The following is a 20905-nucleotide window of genomic DNA, read 5'->3' as shown; positions in this document are numbered from 1 at the left end:
GTGTATCTGGTAGGTCACATTCAACTGGATCTATGATGAGGTCACATTTAAATGGGCCTAAGGTGGGTCGTATTCAACTGAATCTATGGCAGGATCACATTCAGCTAGGTCTATGTTGAGGTTGCATTCAACTGGGTCTAGGGTGGGGTCACAATCAACTGTAATGTTAAAGACGTTTCACTGCTCACTCAAGTATCTTCTTGAGATTTAAGGCCAGAACTGATGAAACTACCTGTATGAGCGACGGAAAACTTAAATTTTACAGTCCAGCTAAATGTGGCCAACTACTAATATGTAACTCCACTGCCTCCTAAGCACACAATTTGAGCCAACTATGGACCCAGGTGAATGTGACCCCACCATAGACCCAGGTGACTGTGGCTCCCATCATAGATCCAAGTGAATGTGACCCCACTGGAGACCCATTTCAGTGCAACTCCATCACAGATCCAGATGAATGGGACCCCACCACAGACCCAGCTGAATGTGACCCCATCATAAACCCATTTCACTGCAACTCCACCACAGATCCAGATGTATGGACCCTAACATAGACCCAGTTGAATGTAACACCACCATAGACCCATTTCAATGTAACCCCACCATAGACCCATTTCAATGTAACCCCACCACAGACCCAGTTGAATGGAACCCCACCAGCACCAACGATCTAACGGCATTGCATATGCAAGCCCAAAAATACTTGTTACAAATTCTTATGGTACTAGCATGTTAGTTTGCCCACTTATGTGGAGCATCTCCACCCCTTACCTGGGCTCTGGATCAGCAGGCAAGAAGGTGCGGGACACAAAACACATCTTTAGTGGAATACTCTTTCCATCCTTTATATCCCGGGGGGGCAGTGCAGGGGAACCTCTCTTCTGTGGGACAGGTGGTACATTATCCCAGCTCCCTGGGCCACCAGGGATGGGGCCTTTGAAAAAGGGGGATATGTCTTTCATGTACTTTACTAGGGAAAGAACACAGCACAGACAGGACAATTACACATAAGGTACATAATTGTGTAATACACAACAGCATGAAAATACAACCATTAGTATATGGGGAGAATTGTAGCTAAGAAAGTTTTTTGTCCTTATGTATCAATTTGTGAAATAAGAACTGTCTGCATTGCCACTATTACTTTTGGTCCTGTACTTCTGGCCAGGATTACAAATCTCATTACATGTTTGTGCTACTTATTCTGAGTCTAATGCCGTTTTTCACATGCAGCTCTCAAAGGTGATCATGAGCAAGACTCCTGCTTTTTCTGAACTGCATAATGACCAGGGCTGGATTAAATAAGGACAACAAGGGCAATCTGCCTGGTCTTCCACCATATAGGGACAATTCCCTGGTCCTTCACCATATGAGGGCACTTCTCTGCTCCTCCACCATATAGGTACAATTCCTTGGTCTTCACCATATGGGGCCAATTCCTTGGTCTTCACCATATGGGGCCAATTCCTTGGTCTTCACCATATGGGGCCAATTCCTTGGTCTTCACCATATGGGGCCAATTCCTTGGTCTTCACCATATGGGGCCTTCACCATATGGGGCCAATTCCTTGGTCTTCACCATATGGGGCCTTCACCATATGGGGCCAATTCCTTGGTCTTCACCATATGGGGCCTTCACCATATGGGGCCAATTCCTTGGTCTTCACCATATGGGGCCAATTCCTTGGTCTTCACCATATGGGGCCAATTCCTTGGTCTTCACCATATGGGGCCAATTCCTTGGTCTTCACCATATGGGGCCAATTCCTTGATCTCCCCCATATGGGTCTTCACCATATGGGTCTTCACCATATGGGGGCCAATTCCTTGGTCTTCACCATATGGGGGCCAATTCCTTGGTCTTCACCATATGGGGGCCAATTCCTTGGTCTTCACCATATGGGGGCCAATTCCTTGGTCCTCCACCATATAAGGGCAACACCCTGGTCGTTCTCCACATAGGTGCCCCCACCTAGTAAGTGGTGTTTTTTTTTCTCTGGCTGTTTCTATTGGCTGGTGAGCATAGCGGGAATTCAAGGGGGCACAAGTAGTATACTGTATGTGTATCAAAAACAGTAATTAAGGATAGTACCCCCCTCTCCCTGCCATTTTCCATACATGCTTAAATGACCTGCCAGCTGATGCCGCTTACTGAACCATCACACACCTCTACCAGTCTCAGCATACCCAATTTTTGCAGTTCTATAGAGGCCCTGATGAAGGGGAATTGTGCGATTCCCCAAAACACGTCAGCTGTCTGTTGCCCTGCTTGTGGTAACCAGTTGCACAATAAAGACTTTGGACTCTTAAAGACTTTTCATTTGAAGCTCTTTGACCCAATACACTTGGGGGTCTATGTATAAAATGTTTGCTGTGCAATTATGACAAACATCCGCTCAACCTGGATGAAAATTGCCATATTTTCTCTAATGTGTGTAGTTGTACATTGTGTAATTGTATATTGTCAGCACCAACTAGTGGCCATAATGCAACTTTTATCCCAGAGATGCCTCCATCAGGAAACAAACGTGTTGTGGCCACTAGATGGTGCTGACAACATAGGCACAAAACATATTAAAGAAAGTAAGGACATTTTCTTCATTGTGCCGATGTGTGTCCCACATTGCATACATAGACCCCTTAAATTTCTAGATTTAGGTGAGCTACCACCTTTGTGGTGAGCTGCTGAACAGAAGCCAATTGGGCTCAAGTAATGATTCCCACTGTATTTTGATAACCTGTGAAAAAATAAGTCTTACATCCCTAAGACTACCTCTAGTGAGAATGGTGGCAGGAAAGAATACATTCAAATGAAAAGTAAATAAAAAATAAATATTAACGCTCTATCTTTTTTTTTTTTTTTTTTTTTTTTTTTTTTTTTTTTAAATAATGGAGGGGGGAGGATAATGAGGGGGGAAATATTATGTTTTGAGTGATGGTTCACTTTAAATGACAATGGGTCCTTATAGTTTGGGTCCTGTACATACCAAATATGCCGCCAGCTCACGGTAGATTGGTGGTACCCCCGGTGCATGTCAAGGGTTCGTTTAATTTGCCTTTGAATCTCTGTGGGTGTGACACTGAACAAACAGCTGGAAGTGGAGAGCGCACACAATCTGGTTACAATAACTGCACTTACTCATCTCACAACTATTTTTATATGGAAAGTCATCCCACTTTTGTAAGGTCAATGTCTTCTTTTCTTCAGCCTATTTTAATTAGCAATGGAACAGTTTCTTACTGAACATGAAAATAATTCATCAAAACAAATGGAACTCAGAGTGCTAAAGATCGAGACTTGCAATGCAGAAGTAACTTGCACCTGTTTCTCTACACGACTTGCCTATCTGAGCACTTTGGATAGGTTCTACAATGATTTCCAAGGCTATCTGTTCAAAAACTACACATATTGTGGTGGTGTTATATTTTCTTCCAGATACAAGAAATACACATACAATAATTCCATTATCAGGCCCATTTACCTCTCTTTGGTGCATTAACATGACAATAAACAATATCCTTATTCTCTAAAAACAATCCACATCCACTATTAAATGACCCTGTAATCTTCACTATATTACCCAAAAGTATTGGGACACTTGCCTTTACACGCACATGAATTTTAAACCCAGTCTTAGTCCATAGGGTTCAATATTGAGTTGGACCACCACTTTGCAGCTATAACAGCTTCAACTCTTCTGGGAAGTTGGTCCACAAGGTTTAGGAGTATGTCTATGGGAATGTTTGATCATTATTGGAGAAACGCATTTGCGAGGTCAGGCACTGATGTTGGACGAGAAGGCCTGGCTCACAGTCTCCACTCTAATTCATCCCAAAGGTGTTCTATCAGGTTTAGGTCAGGCCAGTCAAGTTCCTCCACCCCAAACTCGCTCATCCATGTCTTTATGGACCTTGCTTTGTGCACTGGTGTGCAGTTATGTTGGAACATGAAAGGGCCATCCCCAAACTGTTCCCACAAAGTTGGGAGCATGAAATTGTCCAAAATGTCTTGGTATGCTGACGATTTAAGAGTTCCCTTCACTGGAACTAAGGGGCCAAGCCCAACCCATGAAAAACAACCCCACACCATAATCCCCCCTCCACCAAATGATTTGGACCAGTGCACAAAGCAAGGTCCATAAAGACATGGATGAGGGAGTTTGGGGTAGAGAGACTTGACTGGCCTGCACAGAGTCCTGCCCTCAATACGATAGAACACCTTTTGGATGAATTAGAGCGGAGACTGCGAGCCAGACCTTCCTGTCCAACAAATGCGCTTCTGGAAGAATGGTCAAATATTCCCATAGACACACTCCTAAACCTTGTGGATGGCCTTCCCAGAAGAGTTGAAGCTGTTATAGCTGCAAAGAGTGGGCCAACTCCATATTGAACCCTATGGACTAAGACTGGGATGCCGTTAAAGTTCATGTGCCTCTGACGGAGGCTCTTTACCACGTGATCAGCCGTGTCCAATCACGGCTGATCACAATGTAAACAGGAAGAGCCATTGATCGGCTTTTCCTCACTCACGTCTAACAGACGAGAGCCGATCGGCTGCTCTCCTGACAGGAGGAGTCTGTGCTGATTGTTTATCAGCGCAGCCCCCCCTCGGATCCCACCCAGGACCACCATCATGCTGCCCTGGACCACCAGGATGGCCATCCACACTGGACCACCAGGTATGACCCCCTAGACCAGCAGGGAAATGCAAATCTGTGCCAAGACAGCTGCCAATCAGTGCCCACTCACAATGCCTACCATTGCCAGTGTCACCAGGGATGCCTATCAGTGCCGTGTATTAGTGCCCAGCAGTGCCGCCTATCAGTGCCACCCATAAGTACCCATCTTTGCAGCCTTTCAGTGCCCATCAGTGTTGCCTATCAGTGCCAACCACGAGTGCCCATGAGTGCCACATATCAGTGCCCATCGTTGGTGCCCATCAGTGCCACCTCATTGGTGCCGCCTTATCAGTGAAGGAGAAAACTTACTTATTTACAAAATTTGTTTAGCAAAAAATATAAAGCGCAGAGGTGATCAAATACAACCAAAAGAAAGCTCTATTTGTGGGAGCAAAATGCTAATAGCATGACCGCGCAATTGTCATTTAAACAGCGACAGCGCAGAAAGCTGAAAATTGGCTTGGGCAGGAAGGGGGGTAAGTGCCCGGTATTGAAGTGGTTAATGATCTACCTGGTGGCTATAGGCTGCACATACACTCTCATTCTCTAGATTTATACATGTGGTTTTATAAAGCCACACACACACGGACTGTGTATCGGTTCAACAGAAACTGTCTGACATTCGATCCGTTTGGATGGCAGCCGGTCTGACGGAGGCCAGCCGAACATCCAGGTTCTGTCGAAAGGACATGCCCAAACAATATGTGCCAATTGGCATCTGATTAGTGCTCTTCAGCCAATGGCTGAATCGCTGACCTGTGTGTTCTGTCAGAACACAATAGCTCAGCTGGGAGATCGCTGTACTAACATCAGATAGTTAGTACATCAAGCTTCTCATGGGCTCCTCAGTTTTTTTTTGTTTTTTTTTTCATTCAGGCAGCTGGGTTCAACGAAAAAAAAAAAACCTGATCGTGTGTACGAGGCTTTAGGCTGATCTACCAAAGAGTTAAATCTTGGCTTCTGGCAGCGGTGGAATTCTTTGGACTCTTCCAAGTGCAGTCAGGTCAGTAGGTAGCTCACAGTTCACTGAGCAGAAGTGTCAGCTCTTCCAATCTCCCACATACATCTGACTCTGAGTAATGGAGGACTTTGCTGTAATCACCAACACTAATCATCTGCTGCAAGACAAGGGGGAACCGGCCACACACATTACAATCTGCCGTACAATTACTATACAATCTCCTTTAAACTGGCAACATGTTTTAATCTGGTTCTACATCCTCTGTACAATCTCTTTCAAACTTTCCACATACAATACAATCTGATTATACAATCTTTGTGCAATCTCTTTTAACTTCAGCCCTGAAAGGTTTATCCCCCCTTCATGGCCAAGCCATATTTTGCGATACGGCACTGCGTTATTTTAACTGACAAATGCGCGCTTGTGAGACGCTGTACCTAAATAATTGATGTCCTTTTTTCCCAAATAGAGCTTTCTTTTGATGGTATTTGATCAACTCTGCAGTTTTTTATTTTTTGCACTATAAAACAAAAAACATTTTGGGGAAAAAAAAAAAAGCGGTTTACTTTCTGCTATAAAACACGCCCAATGAAAAAAAAATGTAAAAATCAAATTTCTTCCTTAATTTAGGCCAATACGCATTCTACTACATGTTTTTGGTAAAATAAAAACCCAATAAGCGTATATTGATTGGTTTGCGCAAAAGTTATAGCCTCTATAAACTATGAGATATATTTATGGAACTTTATATTTTTTTACTAGTAGTGGCGCCAACCAATTTTTAGTGGGACTGTGCAATTGCAGCGGACAAATCTGACACTTTTTGGGGACCAGTGACACCAATACAGTGATTAGTGCTAAAAAAAATGCACTGTCACTGTACTAATGACACTGGCAGGGAAGGGGTTAACATCAGGGGTGAGCAAAGGGTTAAATGTGTTCTCTGGGAGTGCTTGCTAACTGTGGCGGGGGATACTTTAACTGGGGAAAGACAGATCTGTGTTCCTGCTTAGCAGAAACACAAGATCTCCATCTTCCCCTCTGACAGAACGGCAATCTGCCTTGTTTACATAGGCAGACCATGGTTCTGTCTGCCTCAGTACGATCTGCCAGGCCTGCCGATTGGCTCCCGCTATGTCCAATCACATTGGGAGCGGGGTCGGCGGCACGTGCGTCTCAGACCTGGCAAATGAAATCACATATAGATACGTGTTTTTTCACTGCAAGGCCGCCCCGTAGCAGTAAATCAATGTGGGGCGGTCCTATAGCAGTTAAGCTGACCACACATGTTGCAAATGCTGTGCAATTTATTATCCACTATATATAAGGTGAGGACTTTCCCAAGACATCTACTTTAAACTGTATTATTACCAATCTGAGTATGTGATGGCTACATTCTTTTCCTTTTTTTTTTTTTTTTTTTTTTTTTTATTACCTGTGGGTAGGTGGCACAGGCAGACTGGTCAATGTGCCTGTACCTCGCCGGCTCGCCTTCCGGTTTGGGGCACCCCTTGCTGACCGGTGCTGTGAATGGACACAGCACAAGTTTGGCAGCTGATTTCTGCCAATGATTTTGGCTGAAGTCAGCTGATCGGCTGTGGCCAATCACACACACAGGTCTGTGTTTACAAAGACACAGTACTCTGTGTACTGTGAACATAGTTCTGGCTGCTTCTTCTCCCTGCAAAGCCTAATTTCTTGAAGCCCTGAAATGTCAGGACAGTACAATAATCCCCCAAGTGACCCCTTTTTGGAAAGTAGACAGTCCAAGGTATTTGGTAAGAGGCATGGTGAGATTTTTTTAATGTTGTAATTTTTTTGAGCACAATTGTTTTATTGCTTACATACTGTTACTAGTACACAACTTTCTTTTTGTGTTATTTTTTTATTTTTTTTCATACTGTGACCAGAGCAATACAGTGTAACCAAAGTAACACTAAACAGCTCTGAGGGGGTGATCAGGATTTTTATTTATTTTTTACAAACTATTTACTTATAGCAGAGAATTTCATTGTAATAAGCAAGCATTTTTACTGAATGAAATAAATTCATTCAGTGTGTATTGTTGTGATTGCCCACACCTATTCACATGGTATACATGGGCTGTGATTGGCCCTCTCTGTACCGTGTGATTACTGTGACCAATCAGAGATCAGCACAATAGCACACAATAAATGGCATGAATCAAAGCCATTTATTGTTGACATTTGTCATGGGATCTGCTGTGATCGGTCACAGTGATCACATGGGACCGGTACACTCATCTGTTATCTGCTGTGTCTGGTGGACACAGCAGAAGACAGATTGCGCCACAGTGCAGCCTGTGCTTGGGCGCGTTTTGGGGAGGACGCCATATGACTTCCACCCAGAACAATAGGCTCCCGATCGGGCGTCCCTTTACAATGGCCTGGGCGGGAAGCAGGCCATACATTGCGCAAATTTGGCTGGTTCATTGGGAAATTTGCTTAGTGGGTCACCATGTTGGCTCCCTCCCACCCCACATCCTTTGATTGAAAAAACTGAACAGCAGCTGCATCCAATTATCTCATCCACTAAGCTAATTCACTTTGTAAAATGAACACACTGCTCCTTTAGTAAATCAACCCAATTATTTCCAATAGAGAGAAGTTGCAAGAAACAACTACCAAATCTTGCATATTCATTTTAGTTTTTGATGCATTTTTCTCACCACTTTTTTCAGCCTTACAGCTCCCTCCTGGAAATGACATATGCAGAGAAGGAACTCGGCAATATGAATAATCCTTCAAATCAAACAAAAAATTTGTCATACATGCCTGTCAGGATGAGGTATTACAGCCAGCACACAACTGCACGCTTCAGCTCTTCCCCATCGATTTGATATAATTGACATTTCCCGATTAAAACTAAGTGCAGTAATGGCTGTTGTAAGCGCTGACTGCGCGATGAACTCCCATTACCTGCAATGTCTGCACCTCGGAGATAAATGAGGGAGGGCGGCTGGTGCACAACTCGTCACCTTAAAGTGGACCTTTCCCCCTGAACACAAAATCCCCTGGTCCATGCTGATGTGAAAATAACAAAAGTCCCATGTTGATTAGAAGATGTATATGGGTTTGTATAGCCTACTTGACAGAGCTCTCTCCCCACTCTGTGCCCCATACAACCTACCTGACAGAGCTCCCACCCTATTATGGGCAATCTACCAACCTACCTGGCAGAACTCCCACCCCACTCCGTGCCCCATACAGCCTACCTGACAGAGCTCCCACCCTATTATGGGCAATCTACCAACCTACCTGGCAGAACTCCCACCCCACTCCGTGCCCCATACAGCCTACCTGACAGAGCTCCCACCCTACTATAGGCAATCTACCAACCTACCTGGCAGTGCTCCCCCCCTACTCTGGGCCCCATACAACCTACTTGACAGAGCTCCCTCCCCACTCCGTGCCCCATACAGTCTACCTGACAGAGCTCCCACCCTACCATGTGCAATCTACCAACCTACCTGGCAGTGCTCCCCCCATACTATGGGCCCCATACAACCTACCTGACAGAACTCCCCCCCTCTCTGTGCCCCATACAGCCTACCTGACAGAGCTCCCTCCCCACTCCGTGCCCCATACAGCCTACCCAACAGAACTCCCTCCCACTCCGTGCCTCATACAGCCTACCTGACAGAGCTCCCTCCCCACTCGGGCCCCATACATCCTACCTAACAGAGCTCCCTCCCCTCCCTGGGCCCCATACAGCCTCCCTGACAGAGCTCCTTCCCTGTTTCGGCCTCATATAGCCTATCTGGCGAAGCTCCCTCCCCACTCCAGGTTCCATACAGCCTACCTGACAGAGCTCCCATCCCATTCTGGGCCTCATACAGCCTACATGACAGAGCTCCCTCTTCACTCCGGGCCCCTATACAGCCTACCTGACAGAGGTCCCACCCCATTCCAGACCTCATACACCCTACATGACAGAGCTACCTTTCTACACCGGGCCCCATACAGCCTACTGGACAGAGCCCCCCTCCCTCTTGACCCCATACAGCCTACCTGACAGAGCTCCCACCCTACTCTGTGCAACTTGCCTAACAGAGCTCCCTCCAGGCCTCATACAGCCGACCTGACAGAGCTCCTACTCTACCCTGGGCAACCTACCAACCTACCTGACAGAGGTCTCTCCGGGCCCCATACAGCATACATGACAGTGCCCCCCCCCCCTAGGTCTCATACAGCTTGCCTGACAGAGCTCCTTCCCTACTCCAGGCCCCATACAGCCTACCTGACAGAGCTCCCACCCTACTATGGCCAATCTACCTGGCAGAGCTCCCCCCTACTCTGGGCCCCATAAGCCTACCTGGCAGAGCTCCCTCCCCAACTCCAGGCCCCATATAGCCTACCTAACAGCAGTCCCAACCCACTCCTGGCCCCATACAGCCTATCTGACAGGGCCCGCCTCAACCCCCAATGTCTAATAATACACTTGAACCCTCCTTCATGTCTGCTAATAAACATTAAGCACCCTACTTCCTCATGCCTGGTGTCTCCTCATACACTGCTGCTGCAAACACATAGACTGGGAACTACCTCAGCTACCTTTGGGCACACAGCCCAACAATCCTTATTTAGGGCCCACACCTATCCAGCATCTTGTTAATGCCGCCTTTTGCAGTTTCCAAAAAATCTTGCCTTATAACACACCAGTGACTGTACTGTGTCGCTCATAAAGGGAGTCGAAGATGATGCTTGTGGGGACACGCAGCTATGTCTGGTTATGTCCGTCCAGCCTCTACAGGCTTCCTGAGCCGAGCCTGGGGTGGGTGCAGGAGCAATAACAAATGTAGCCTGCACACAGAACAGGTGTCAACACCCGTCTGCACTAAGCCATTGGGATGTCGCCTTCACCTCCCGGGTTTAACACTCATTAAAAGCGCAGTGGCAAGGGGTCAAGGCAAACTAAGGGTACTTTCTGATTTTAGCCAAGCTGAGGTATGTATGACCGTATTAGTAACTGACTGTCTAACTTCACTTGTTGCCTAGAACAGCTCTTCAATAAGGCAGACAGGAAAAGTGAAATGTCCAAGTATAATCCCGTGAAAGCCAGAACTCGCCTATAAATTAGAGGTTGACCGATATATCGGCCGATATTTGCCGGCATCGCCGATTGTGCTGATAAAAAGGCAGATTTAGAACTACAGCGCGACTTGCAAATAACTTCTGTAATAGAAGTCAATGCAAGTTGCCTGAGTCTTCAGTGAAGCGACTTTCCTCCTCTCTGGGCAGTCTGCCAAGAAAAGAGTAAAGAGATACAATGTTCACACTTGAATTAATGAACTCAACTCAGTGTGTAGAAGTTCTCAGTTTAACCGTTTAAAGACTAAGGGTCCTTTCACACGGGGCGGATCAGTTCTGATCCGCCCTGTGGATGTCCGTTTGCTCAGCGGGGATCACTCCGCCGATCCCCGCTGAGCAGGGAGATGACAGGTCTGTCTCCGCACACTGTGCAGGGACGGACCTGTCACAGCGCCGCTCTCCCCTATGGGAGATCGGATGACGACGGACCGCAGTGCCCGTCGTCATCCGATCCGATCCGCAGACGGATGGAAAAATAGCTTTTTCCTCCGTCACACTTTTTCGGATCGGAGCGGGTCGGATGTCAGCGGACATGTCACCGCTGACATCCGACGCTCCATAGAGCTCTATGGAGCACCCGTTCAGGTCCGCCTGAAAAACTGACAGGCGGGCCTGAACGGGACGTTAGTGTGAAAGGGGCCTTAATCTTTTCTGACACTTGTTGCTTCCAAGTAAAAATCCTGTATTTTCTGCCAGAAAATCACTTAGACCGCCCAAAAATTATATATATTTTTTTTAGCAGAGATCCTAGGGAATAAAATAGCGGTTGTTGCAATATTTTATATCACACGGCATTTGCGCAGAGGTCTTTCAAATCAATTGAAAAAATACACTAATGATTAAAAAAAAAAAAAAAACAGTAAAGTTAGCCAATTTTTTTTTTTCGTCCAAAAGTTTTGACTACCTGTTTTTATTTAATATATAGTTTTTTTTTAAATCTAAATCATACATACAAGTAAACTGATTGGAGGTTTGTTTAATAAATGTTTAAATGTAAGAAATTTTCTGTATCACTTATGAAGGCTGCTTTCACACTGGAGCGGGCAGGCGTTGATGGTAAAACGCTGCTAGTTTTAGCAGCGCTTTACCGTCATTTTAGCGGTACTATTCGGCTGCTAGCGGGGCGCATATAACCCAGCTAGCGGCCGAGGAAGAGGTTAAATGCGCCCGTGAAGCACCGCTGCCAAATCGCATTGCATGCGCTTCAGCAGTGGTGCCCATTAATATCAATGGGCAGGAGTGGTAGAGGAGCGGTATACACCACTCCAAACGTGCTGCTTGCAGGACTTTTTTTTAACATCCTGCCAGCGCATCTCCTCAGTGTGAAAGCACTCTGTCTTTCACACAGACTGCAGGGGAGCTGTTTTGCAGGCACTTTAGGGGCGCTATTTTTAGCCCAAAGGCACCTGAAAAACGCCCCAGTGGGAAAGGTGTCTGTTAGATTTTATGAGATGAAGGGGGATATAAAAAAATAAAAAAGGAATATAAAATAAAATAAATCCGCCTAACATATCGGCCCAAAAAAAAAACGGCATCATATATCGGCCGCCATGATTTCTAAATATCGGCATCGGCCAGAGAAAATCCCATATCGGTCGACCTCTACTATAAATCCTATGACTTCAGTGAGGTTACTATAACTGATTGCACCTTACATGTTTTTTTTCTTCTTTTTTAAAATAAAATAATCCTCAGATGATATTTACAGCTTGTACAGACATTGGCATCAGATTTAATATTTGTTCTCCGTACTCTAGGCCGTACTGTCAGTTCATGTTCTAAGCCTCCCACATTCCACTCCCAGCATCCCAGGAATGTGCAAGTCCCTCTTAACAGCTGTGAGAGAATCATCAGAATTCCTGGCCATGGCCTAACGGTGGGGGGAGAGAGAGGCTACAACCAAAACAGCCTACAGCACCAATTCTTTTAGTCCTATATCTGACTGTTGTCACCACCTTTCCATGTCATTCCAGTCCTCTCCTTATCACTCCTCCTTTATCACAAACTCCCATTAGTCAGAATGCCTTGTCCTTTGCTTGTCCAGGCAAAATACCAAACATGAGCCTTACCTTCCAGCACCACCTCTTTGCCTGTCTTCTTCAGAGCTTGCACGGCATCATCATGGGTGGCTTCGCTTAAGTCGGCCCCATTGACGGACAAGATGGCGTCACCCACGTAAAGGGCACCTGTTAGGTCTGCAGCTAATCCCTTGAAAATCTTGGAGATTAGGATAGGCATCTTGTTTTCTCTTCCGCCTGTGAAGACACCAACAAATACAAAGATTGTAGATTATGGTGCTAACTTAGCATACCTTAGAACATCAGAGCGAACTCTTTTGTTTATTGGGCCTCATGTACATGGACAGCAAACGGGTAGTAAAAACAGGTGGTTGATCCGTGGTTTTACCGACCACCTACAACCTACCATTGCAGCCAGAGGCACTTGTATATGTTGCACCAAAACACGGATAAGACATCTACAATAGAAAAATAATTTTTTGATAATTATAAACATATCAAAAATATTAGCTTTTATTTGCAATGTACTATGGTAGTAAGATTTTGTTATCCTTGTGAATACGGTTCTGCCTTGTACACACGGTCGGAAATTCTGACCACAAAATCCGTCTGATTTTTTTCCAATGGATTTTGTCCGAAACTGGTGTTGCATACACACAAAGTTATCAGAAAATCCGATCGTTCGGAACGTGGTGACGTTCGTTGCGTAGGACGGGACCACGTAGAGGCTAGTAGCCAATAGCTTTGGTCTCGTAATTTGATCTGAGCATGCATGGCACTTTGTCCGTCGGAATTCTCTACAAACGATCAGAAAAATATGATCGGATTTTTTGTGTCAGAAAATTTTAGATCCTGCTCAAATTTTTTTCGGCGGAATTTCCGACAGAAAAATTCCGATAGAGCCCGCACACGATCAGATTTTGCGACAATATAATCAGATCGGACCTTTTCCATCGGAATTTCTGACCATGTGTACAGGGCATTAGGCTTACCGCAACCATAGACTTCCTTTACCATATGTGATTTCATTTTTCTTTATCTTTGTAGGTTTGTGGAGATGTACGGCTTGACATTACCCCAATGTTTTTCTATTCTATTGTGATTTATACCTTATTCTTGTAAAACGCTTTTTTAATAAAAATTATTGGAAACAAAAAATATTAGTTCCTGTGTAAATAACCTGGTGTAGGGCTGTGGAGGGAGATGTGTGCAAACGTGGGGGTTGGGGGAGAGTGATGCAGGGGTGAGAGCTCAGGAGGGGTGGAAGTGAGATGTGGACATCCTGTGAAAGAGTTGAACCCTGCACACTGTTCATAGCGCAGTCCTCTACCCTACACTCGGTATGTAGAGCACCCCTAAGCATTACACTTGGTGTGTAGCATACCCCTGAACCCTGCATTATGTATGTAATGCACCTCTGAACTCTGCATTATGTACATAGCACATCCCTGAACCCTGTATTATGTATGTAGTGCACCTCTGAACTCTGCACTATATACATAGTGTACCCCTGAACTTTGCACTATGTATGTAGCACAACCCTGCATTATGTATGTAGCGCACCTCTGAACTCTGCAGTATATTCACAGCGCACCCCTAAACTTTGCACTATGTACATAGCGCACACCCCAAACCCTGCATTATGTACATAGCACACCTCTGAACTTTGCACTATGTACGTAGTACATCCCTAAACCCTGCATTGTATGTAGCGCACCTCTGAATTCTGCAGTATGTTCACAGGACACCCCTAGACTTTGCACTATGTACGTAGCACATCCCTGAACCCTGCATTATGTATGTAGTCCACCTCTGAATTCTGCACTATATACATAGCGTACCCCTGAACTTTGCATGCATGTAGCACAACCCTGCATTATGTATGTAGCGCACCTCTGAACTCTGCAGTATGTTCACAGCGCACCCCTAAACTTTGCACTATGTACCTAGCGCACACTCCAAACCCTGCATTATGTACATAGCACACTCCTGAACTTTGCACTACGTACGTAGCACATCCCTGAACCCTACACTATGTGCATAGCACATCCCTGAAACCTCACCCTGTGCATAGGGCACCCCTGAATTTCACACTAAACACAGTCCAGGTATTTATTGCCCCTTTAAGATCCCCCCACATTTGGCCACACCCACAGTTTGATACAGTTCGGCTGGAGAGAGGGTTGAATTCCTGCACCTATTATGTGAGAAACAAATCCCTGGATAAATTGATATAGTCTTACAGATACAACCGGCCCTATGAGGGCAACCATAATGCTGCCACAGAGGAAAACAGAGATCCTTTGTTTCTGCTGAGCAGAAACACGGATTTCCATTTTCCTCCAGTCACAGCATTCCCCTCCACAGTTAGAAAGCACCCCCTAGGACAGTGATGGTAAACCTTGGCACCCCAGATGTTTTGGATCTACATTTCCCATGATGCTCCACTACACTGCAGAGTCCATGAGCATCATGGGAAATGTAGTTCCAAAACATCTGGGGTGCCAAGGTTCGCCATCACTGCCCTAGGAGCACACTTAACCCTTTGATCGCCCCTGATGTTAACCCCTACCCTGCCAGTGTAATTAGTACAGTGACAGTGCATTTCTTTTAGTAATGATCACTGTATTGGTATCACTGGTCCCAAAAAAATGTCACTTAGTGTCAGATTTGTCCATCGCAATGTCGCAGTCCCACTAAAGATTGCTGATCGCCCTCATGACTTGTGAAATAAAAAAAAAAAAAAAAAAAATGAAAGAGTACATAAATGAAAGTTTGCTAAACTAATGAATGTACCTTTATTGGGATTTTTTAACCAAAAATATGTAGCAGAATACACATTGGCTTGAATTAGTGAAGAAATTAGATTTTTTACATTTTTTTTACATGTGTTTTATAGCAAAAAGTAAAAAAATATATATATTTTTTCAAAATTGTTGCTATTTTTGTTTATAGTGCAAAAAATAAAAACCGCAGAGGTGATCAAATACCACCAAAAGAAAGCTCTATTTGTGGGAAATTAAGGACATGAGTTTTATTTGGGTACAATGTCGCACGGCCGCGCAATTGTCAATTAAAATAACACAGTGCCATATCGCAAAAAATGGCCTGGTCAGGAAACCTTCTGGGGCTGAAGTGCTTAGATATCATGTGCCTAAGCCCTTGTACACACGGTCGGAGATTCCGACGGAATGTGTCCTATCGAACCGTTTTGTCGGATAATCCGACTGTGTGTGGTCTCCATCGTACTGTTTCCATCAGAGTATCCGACGGACCAAGTTTTCCAACTTGGAAAATTTTCCGACAACATGCTCCGATCATGTGTAGCCTACTCCGACAGACAAAGTGCCACGCATGCTCAGATCAAATTCCTAGACCAAAGCCATTGGCTACTAGCCTGAACGTAGTCCCGTCGTAACGAAATCACGTCATCACGTTATGTACAATTGGATTTTCCGACAACAGTTTCTTACAAAATCCGTCGGACAAAATCCAACGGATTTGGTTGTCAGAATGTCCGACCGTGTATACAAGGGCTTAGAGTTCAAGAGCCAGTAGGTAAGTCCTCCTCGGAGATTATTCCACAGCAGACAATAAATGAAGTCAGTCCAAAATATGGATAATTCAATATATAACAAAGTATAACTCAAGTACAGCACACAGTTTTCCAATCATCCCACCCAGGGGGAATTTTAGGTAGAAGTGGGTTAGGAGTATTTGAATAGGTTGGGTAAAGAGCAGTTGTGGCCTGTCCATTAGGGGCGTACGGGCAGTACCCCCCTGATCTACATGCAGGGCGCCGGACGCATGTATTCCGATAGGGGGGTTTTGAAGCACGTGATTAGAGCCTGAGGCTCTAATAGGCTTCATAAAAGGATGTGAGAATAGGCAAAATATTCCCTATTCTCACACTGATCCTCTTCATGGTCAATCAGGAAGCAGGTCCTGAGACCCATCACCTGATTGGCTGAAAGGACAGGCAATCTTATTGGACGCCTAATAGGAGGAGGGAAGTGACGAACGGCAGAAGCCGTCGTAATGCACAGGAGGAGGAGGAGGCTCTGCAATGTAAGCCTGGACCTATATGGGGTAAGTGCTGGGTTGGACTACCGACCAACAGCCCGGAGGGTAAGGGGAACTTGGTTCAGGTGACCCGACTGACCGATGGACCGTGGGGGGAGGGGGGGGTTGTTTGTTGCCCCCCCCCCCAAAAAGCCACCACTGGTAGGGAGGTCAGGAGAGGGGGAAGGGAGTGTATATAGGTGGATAGTAGGGAGGAGGGAGGGAAGGAGCGAAAGGGGTACACTGGGTTATTTGCACTGGAACTAATATTTTCCATAAATGTTAATAATTAACCATTGTAGGTGTCATATCCATGTTTTTTTTATTTTTGGTACAATAGTATCTCTTGGATGCGCCTCCCCAGCATCAGTGGGTATTGGCATGCACTTTAATTATAGCTATTCCTTAGTCAGCTGGAATTTTTGGCACTCCTACACATGTTGTGGCAAATTTAACTCAACATGCCAAGTTTGACAGGTGGCACCTGTCAAATTTGCCCACTGAAGTCAATAGGATTATGCCAAACCGCAAAACCAAAGCCTGGCTTATGGCTTCTACATTATATTTAAATGGAAAATCCATGTTTGGCAGCTAAAAAAAAAAAAAAAAAAAAAAACAGCCATTCAGAAGTATCAAAACCTAAACACCTGGAAGCAGCTGCTCTACTACCCTCTGAAAAGTTTCCACTGCAAATCACTTTTCAGGGGGTGGTAGAGACTGCCTCCCATGTATATAAGGCCTAAAGAGGAACTTCAAGTATGAAGATGTAAGATGAAAATGATTGCTTCTCTGAATTCATCACCAATTGTAGTTTTTAAATGCAAGGAGTGTAAGTATCTGACTCTGACATGGTATCAGCCTCTGACACTCCCTGTACAGCAGAGATCAGACTGGAAGAGGGAGAAGCAGCATGAGGACCAACCAGTAGTGCTACAGTGCAAGGAGCATGCTGGCAGGAGGAGAGTGGCTGAAAGATGAGCTCATCAGTCTTCTGCTTCTCCATCTGCTGTCCAGTCACAGGCTGGGGGGGGGGGGGGGGAGAAGACCTGAACTGCAGCAGAGGAAAATCAGGTTGTCATCCCTGACAGACAGTCAAAGTATAGCAAGTAGTAGATGGAGCAAAGGTGGAGTGAACAGGAGATCCAAGGTGACAGCAGGTGGTATTGGCACCAAGGGACACACTAAAGCAAGGACAGCAATGGCAGGCAGAGGCATAAGGCAAATCCAAGAACACAAAAACAAGAATCACCACTCTGCAGTATGCAATAAAGACCATCGTTTTAATATTACAATTGGCAACTTACAGTGTAGTAGACATCGAAATGCATATCGAATCAATATCAAGGTGGGTCTGATATGCGCTTTGATGTCTACTACACTGTAAGTTTCCAATTGTACTAATAAAACGATGGTCTTTACTGCATACTGCACTTAGAGTGGTGCTGCTTGGTTTTCTACCCCTGACAGACAGGGCTATGCTGGGTGGAGAAGCTGGGTAAACCTCAGGACTGGTGACAACTCTGTCATTTTTTATTTGCCTCGGTGACAATGATCACCAGGACATATAGAGAGAAGGTGAATCTCCTTAGATAGGACAGAGACAGCAATAAAAACTTGACAGAGGATCAAACCCTTCCCTACTCTATCCAAAGACTAAAAAAAGGTATCAGTTTACTGAATCGGATCAGGCAGCTATTGCGATTGGTTGCCAGAGGTTACAGTGTATCATTACCGCTCACTGACTGGTTGCTAGAGTTTACAGCACACATTACGGCTCACTGATTAGTTACTAGAGGTTACAGCACATGATTTCTGCTTGTTGATTGGTTGCTATAGATTACTGTGTATATGACCTCAGGGGGGCATGATATACATATGCCGCAGGCCACTGCTATTTACATATGAATACTGCGCTATTTACATATGAATGCTGGTTATTTACATGTAAACACAGGGTCTGCAGGTGAGTCATCTGTACACAACAATATGGCAGAGCTAGGCAGCATTAGTAGCAGCACTTCACACTGAGATATTGGGACACAGCACAGGACTAAAACCTCAAGGGACGATGGTATTTAAATCAGGATATTTGGCAAGTATGAGGCAGCTGCTTTGGGCATCACAACAATGACAGGGCCCAGGACAGCTGCCCCTTTTGCCCTGCCTTAAAAACAGCCCTGGCTAGATACTTTACGGAAGCAAAACATACACTGCCCATATGTACCCCAAGTATTACCCTCCACTCTATGCCAGTTGGAGGATAAATAGGAGGAAGGGACTGAGGCTCTGTTCACACTAGTGCGACTCCAAAGTTTGGACTGCAACTTTGATGTGACTGTCATGCGACTTTACATTCTCTGGCATTCAAGTCATATTAAAAGTAGTGCAGGAATCTTTTCAAAGTTGCTGCGACTAAGTCACATAGATTGAAAGAAGTGTCATTGAGTCATGTCATCTCTCATCAGTTCTCCCTTTTCCAGAATATTTCTTTTATAACAAGGATTTCATTCCATGTCCACCTTCCCATGAGTCACCACTATAGGAACAGCTTAGCAAGAAAAAATAAAACAAAAGGGTACTAAGAGAAGTCCAATCAAATCGCTTGCTTCATTTTTTATCAACACTGGATGTTTCATTTTTTTTTTTTTTTTTAGCAAGGAACATCCATGACCATTATCATCATTTTTTTTTAATTATGTAGGGTTGTGAAGAAAGCAAGAGTAACAAGTTGGAGTAGACATCACTTTGTCTGACCACAGACTCCAACTGTCCCCAGAGGATTCCAAAGAATTTCCAAGCCAGCTGAGAGAGATAATCCCTACAGCAGGTTCTGAGTGTGAGTGTGCACTGGGACCTCCTGACAGTTGGGACATGACTGGTACAACTCCTGGGCCATAGACGATGCCCCAACTAACACAAATGTATATTCAAATGAATTCACGAATGGTTTTAGGAACACAACAAGTTTAAGATGTTGACTTGGCCTCCAAATTCTGCAGACCTCAATCTATTTGAGCATCTGCGGGATGTGCTGGAAAAACAAGTCTGATCCATGGAGGCCCCACCTCACAATTTACAGGCCTTAAAGTTTCTGCTACTGATAGATTGGTCCCAGATATCACAGAATACCTTCAGAGCTCTAGTGGAGTCCATACCTCAACGGGTTATGGTAGGTGGTCATAACGTTATGCCTTAGGCCGCGTACACACGGGCGGACTGTCTGACGGACTTGGTCCGCTGAAACGTGTTTCAGCGGACAATCCGCTCGTGTGTGGGCTTCAGCGGACTTTTTCAGCGGACAGTCTAGCGGACTAAGTCTTTCGGAATTTCCGTAATATTGTCTGTCCAACTTTGGTTTCAGCGGACAGTCCGCTCGTGTGTAGGCAAGTTGGACGGACTAAGTATGGCGCATGCTCAGAAAGGATTTACATGGCCGAAGGTTGCATTGCAGTGTATTGGACGTCGTATTTCTAGTCCCGTCGTACGTGCTGTACACGTCATCGCGCAAGCTTTCAGCGGACTGTCTGTTCATCGTGTGTGGTCAAGTCCGTTCATTCAAAAGTAGGACGGACTGTCTGTCGGATTGTCTGACGGACTTAGTTGGACGGACAGTCCGCCCGTGTGTACGCGGCCTTAGTGTACATATACAGGTTATCATTGTTTTGAGTCAATATGTTGGCTCCTTGTGGTTGTACTTTTGTGAATCGATAAAATAAATTGGACTATCACCATATGTGTTGTTCCTATGGTTTGAAAATACATAGACTGCTCAAGCCTGGGGCCTCCTGAGATTGGGAAGACCCCTTTTGTGTGCAGAAGCACCAAACCAGTTTAGGCCCAACAAATGATTTTCTATTATCTAGAAAAAAAAAATTGGGGTCCAGCGCCACTCATCTACCTGCAGTTTGACAAAAACACAAAATTACATTTTTAGATTGCAGGCACCAAGTTTTCTTGATAGTGCCAAACAGCCCACACCCCAGAATCTTTTACTCCTTCAGCCATAGTACATCAATGCTTCCTAACCCATCTAAGCTCTGATGATGGAGCCAAAAAAAGTAATTTTTCTTTAGT

At 45.0% G+C, this 20905-nt stretch overlaps 1 protein-coding gene across 1 annotated transcript in view; it reads right to left on the bottom strand.

Moving 5' to 3' along the window:
* SNTA1 (syntrophin alpha 1) overlaps positions 1–20905 on the bottom strand; it is a 94974-nt gene that overhangs the window by 26586 nt on the left and 47483 nt on the right. Inside the window, exons 2-3 of the mRNA XM_077459173.1 lie at positions 12821–13006; positions 772–970 (exon numbers count right to left, since the gene is read on the bottom strand). Of these exons, the coding sequence (XP_077315299.1) occupies positions 772–970; positions 12821–13006 (385 nt within the window). The remainder of the gene's footprint in view (positions 1–771; positions 971–12820; positions 13007–20905) is intronic.

Source organism: Lithobates pipiens, unplaced genomic scaffold (genome assembly GCF_037356315.1).
Source record: "Lithobates pipiens isolate NorthernLeopardFrog02 unplaced genomic scaffold, aLitPip1_a1.2 Scaffold_28, whole genome shotgun sequence".
NCBI classification, from domain to species: domain Eukaryota; kingdom Metazoa; phylum Chordata; class Amphibia; order Anura; family Ranidae; genus Lithobates; species Lithobates pipiens.
This window is presented reverse-complemented; position numbering and strand designations above follow the sequence as displayed.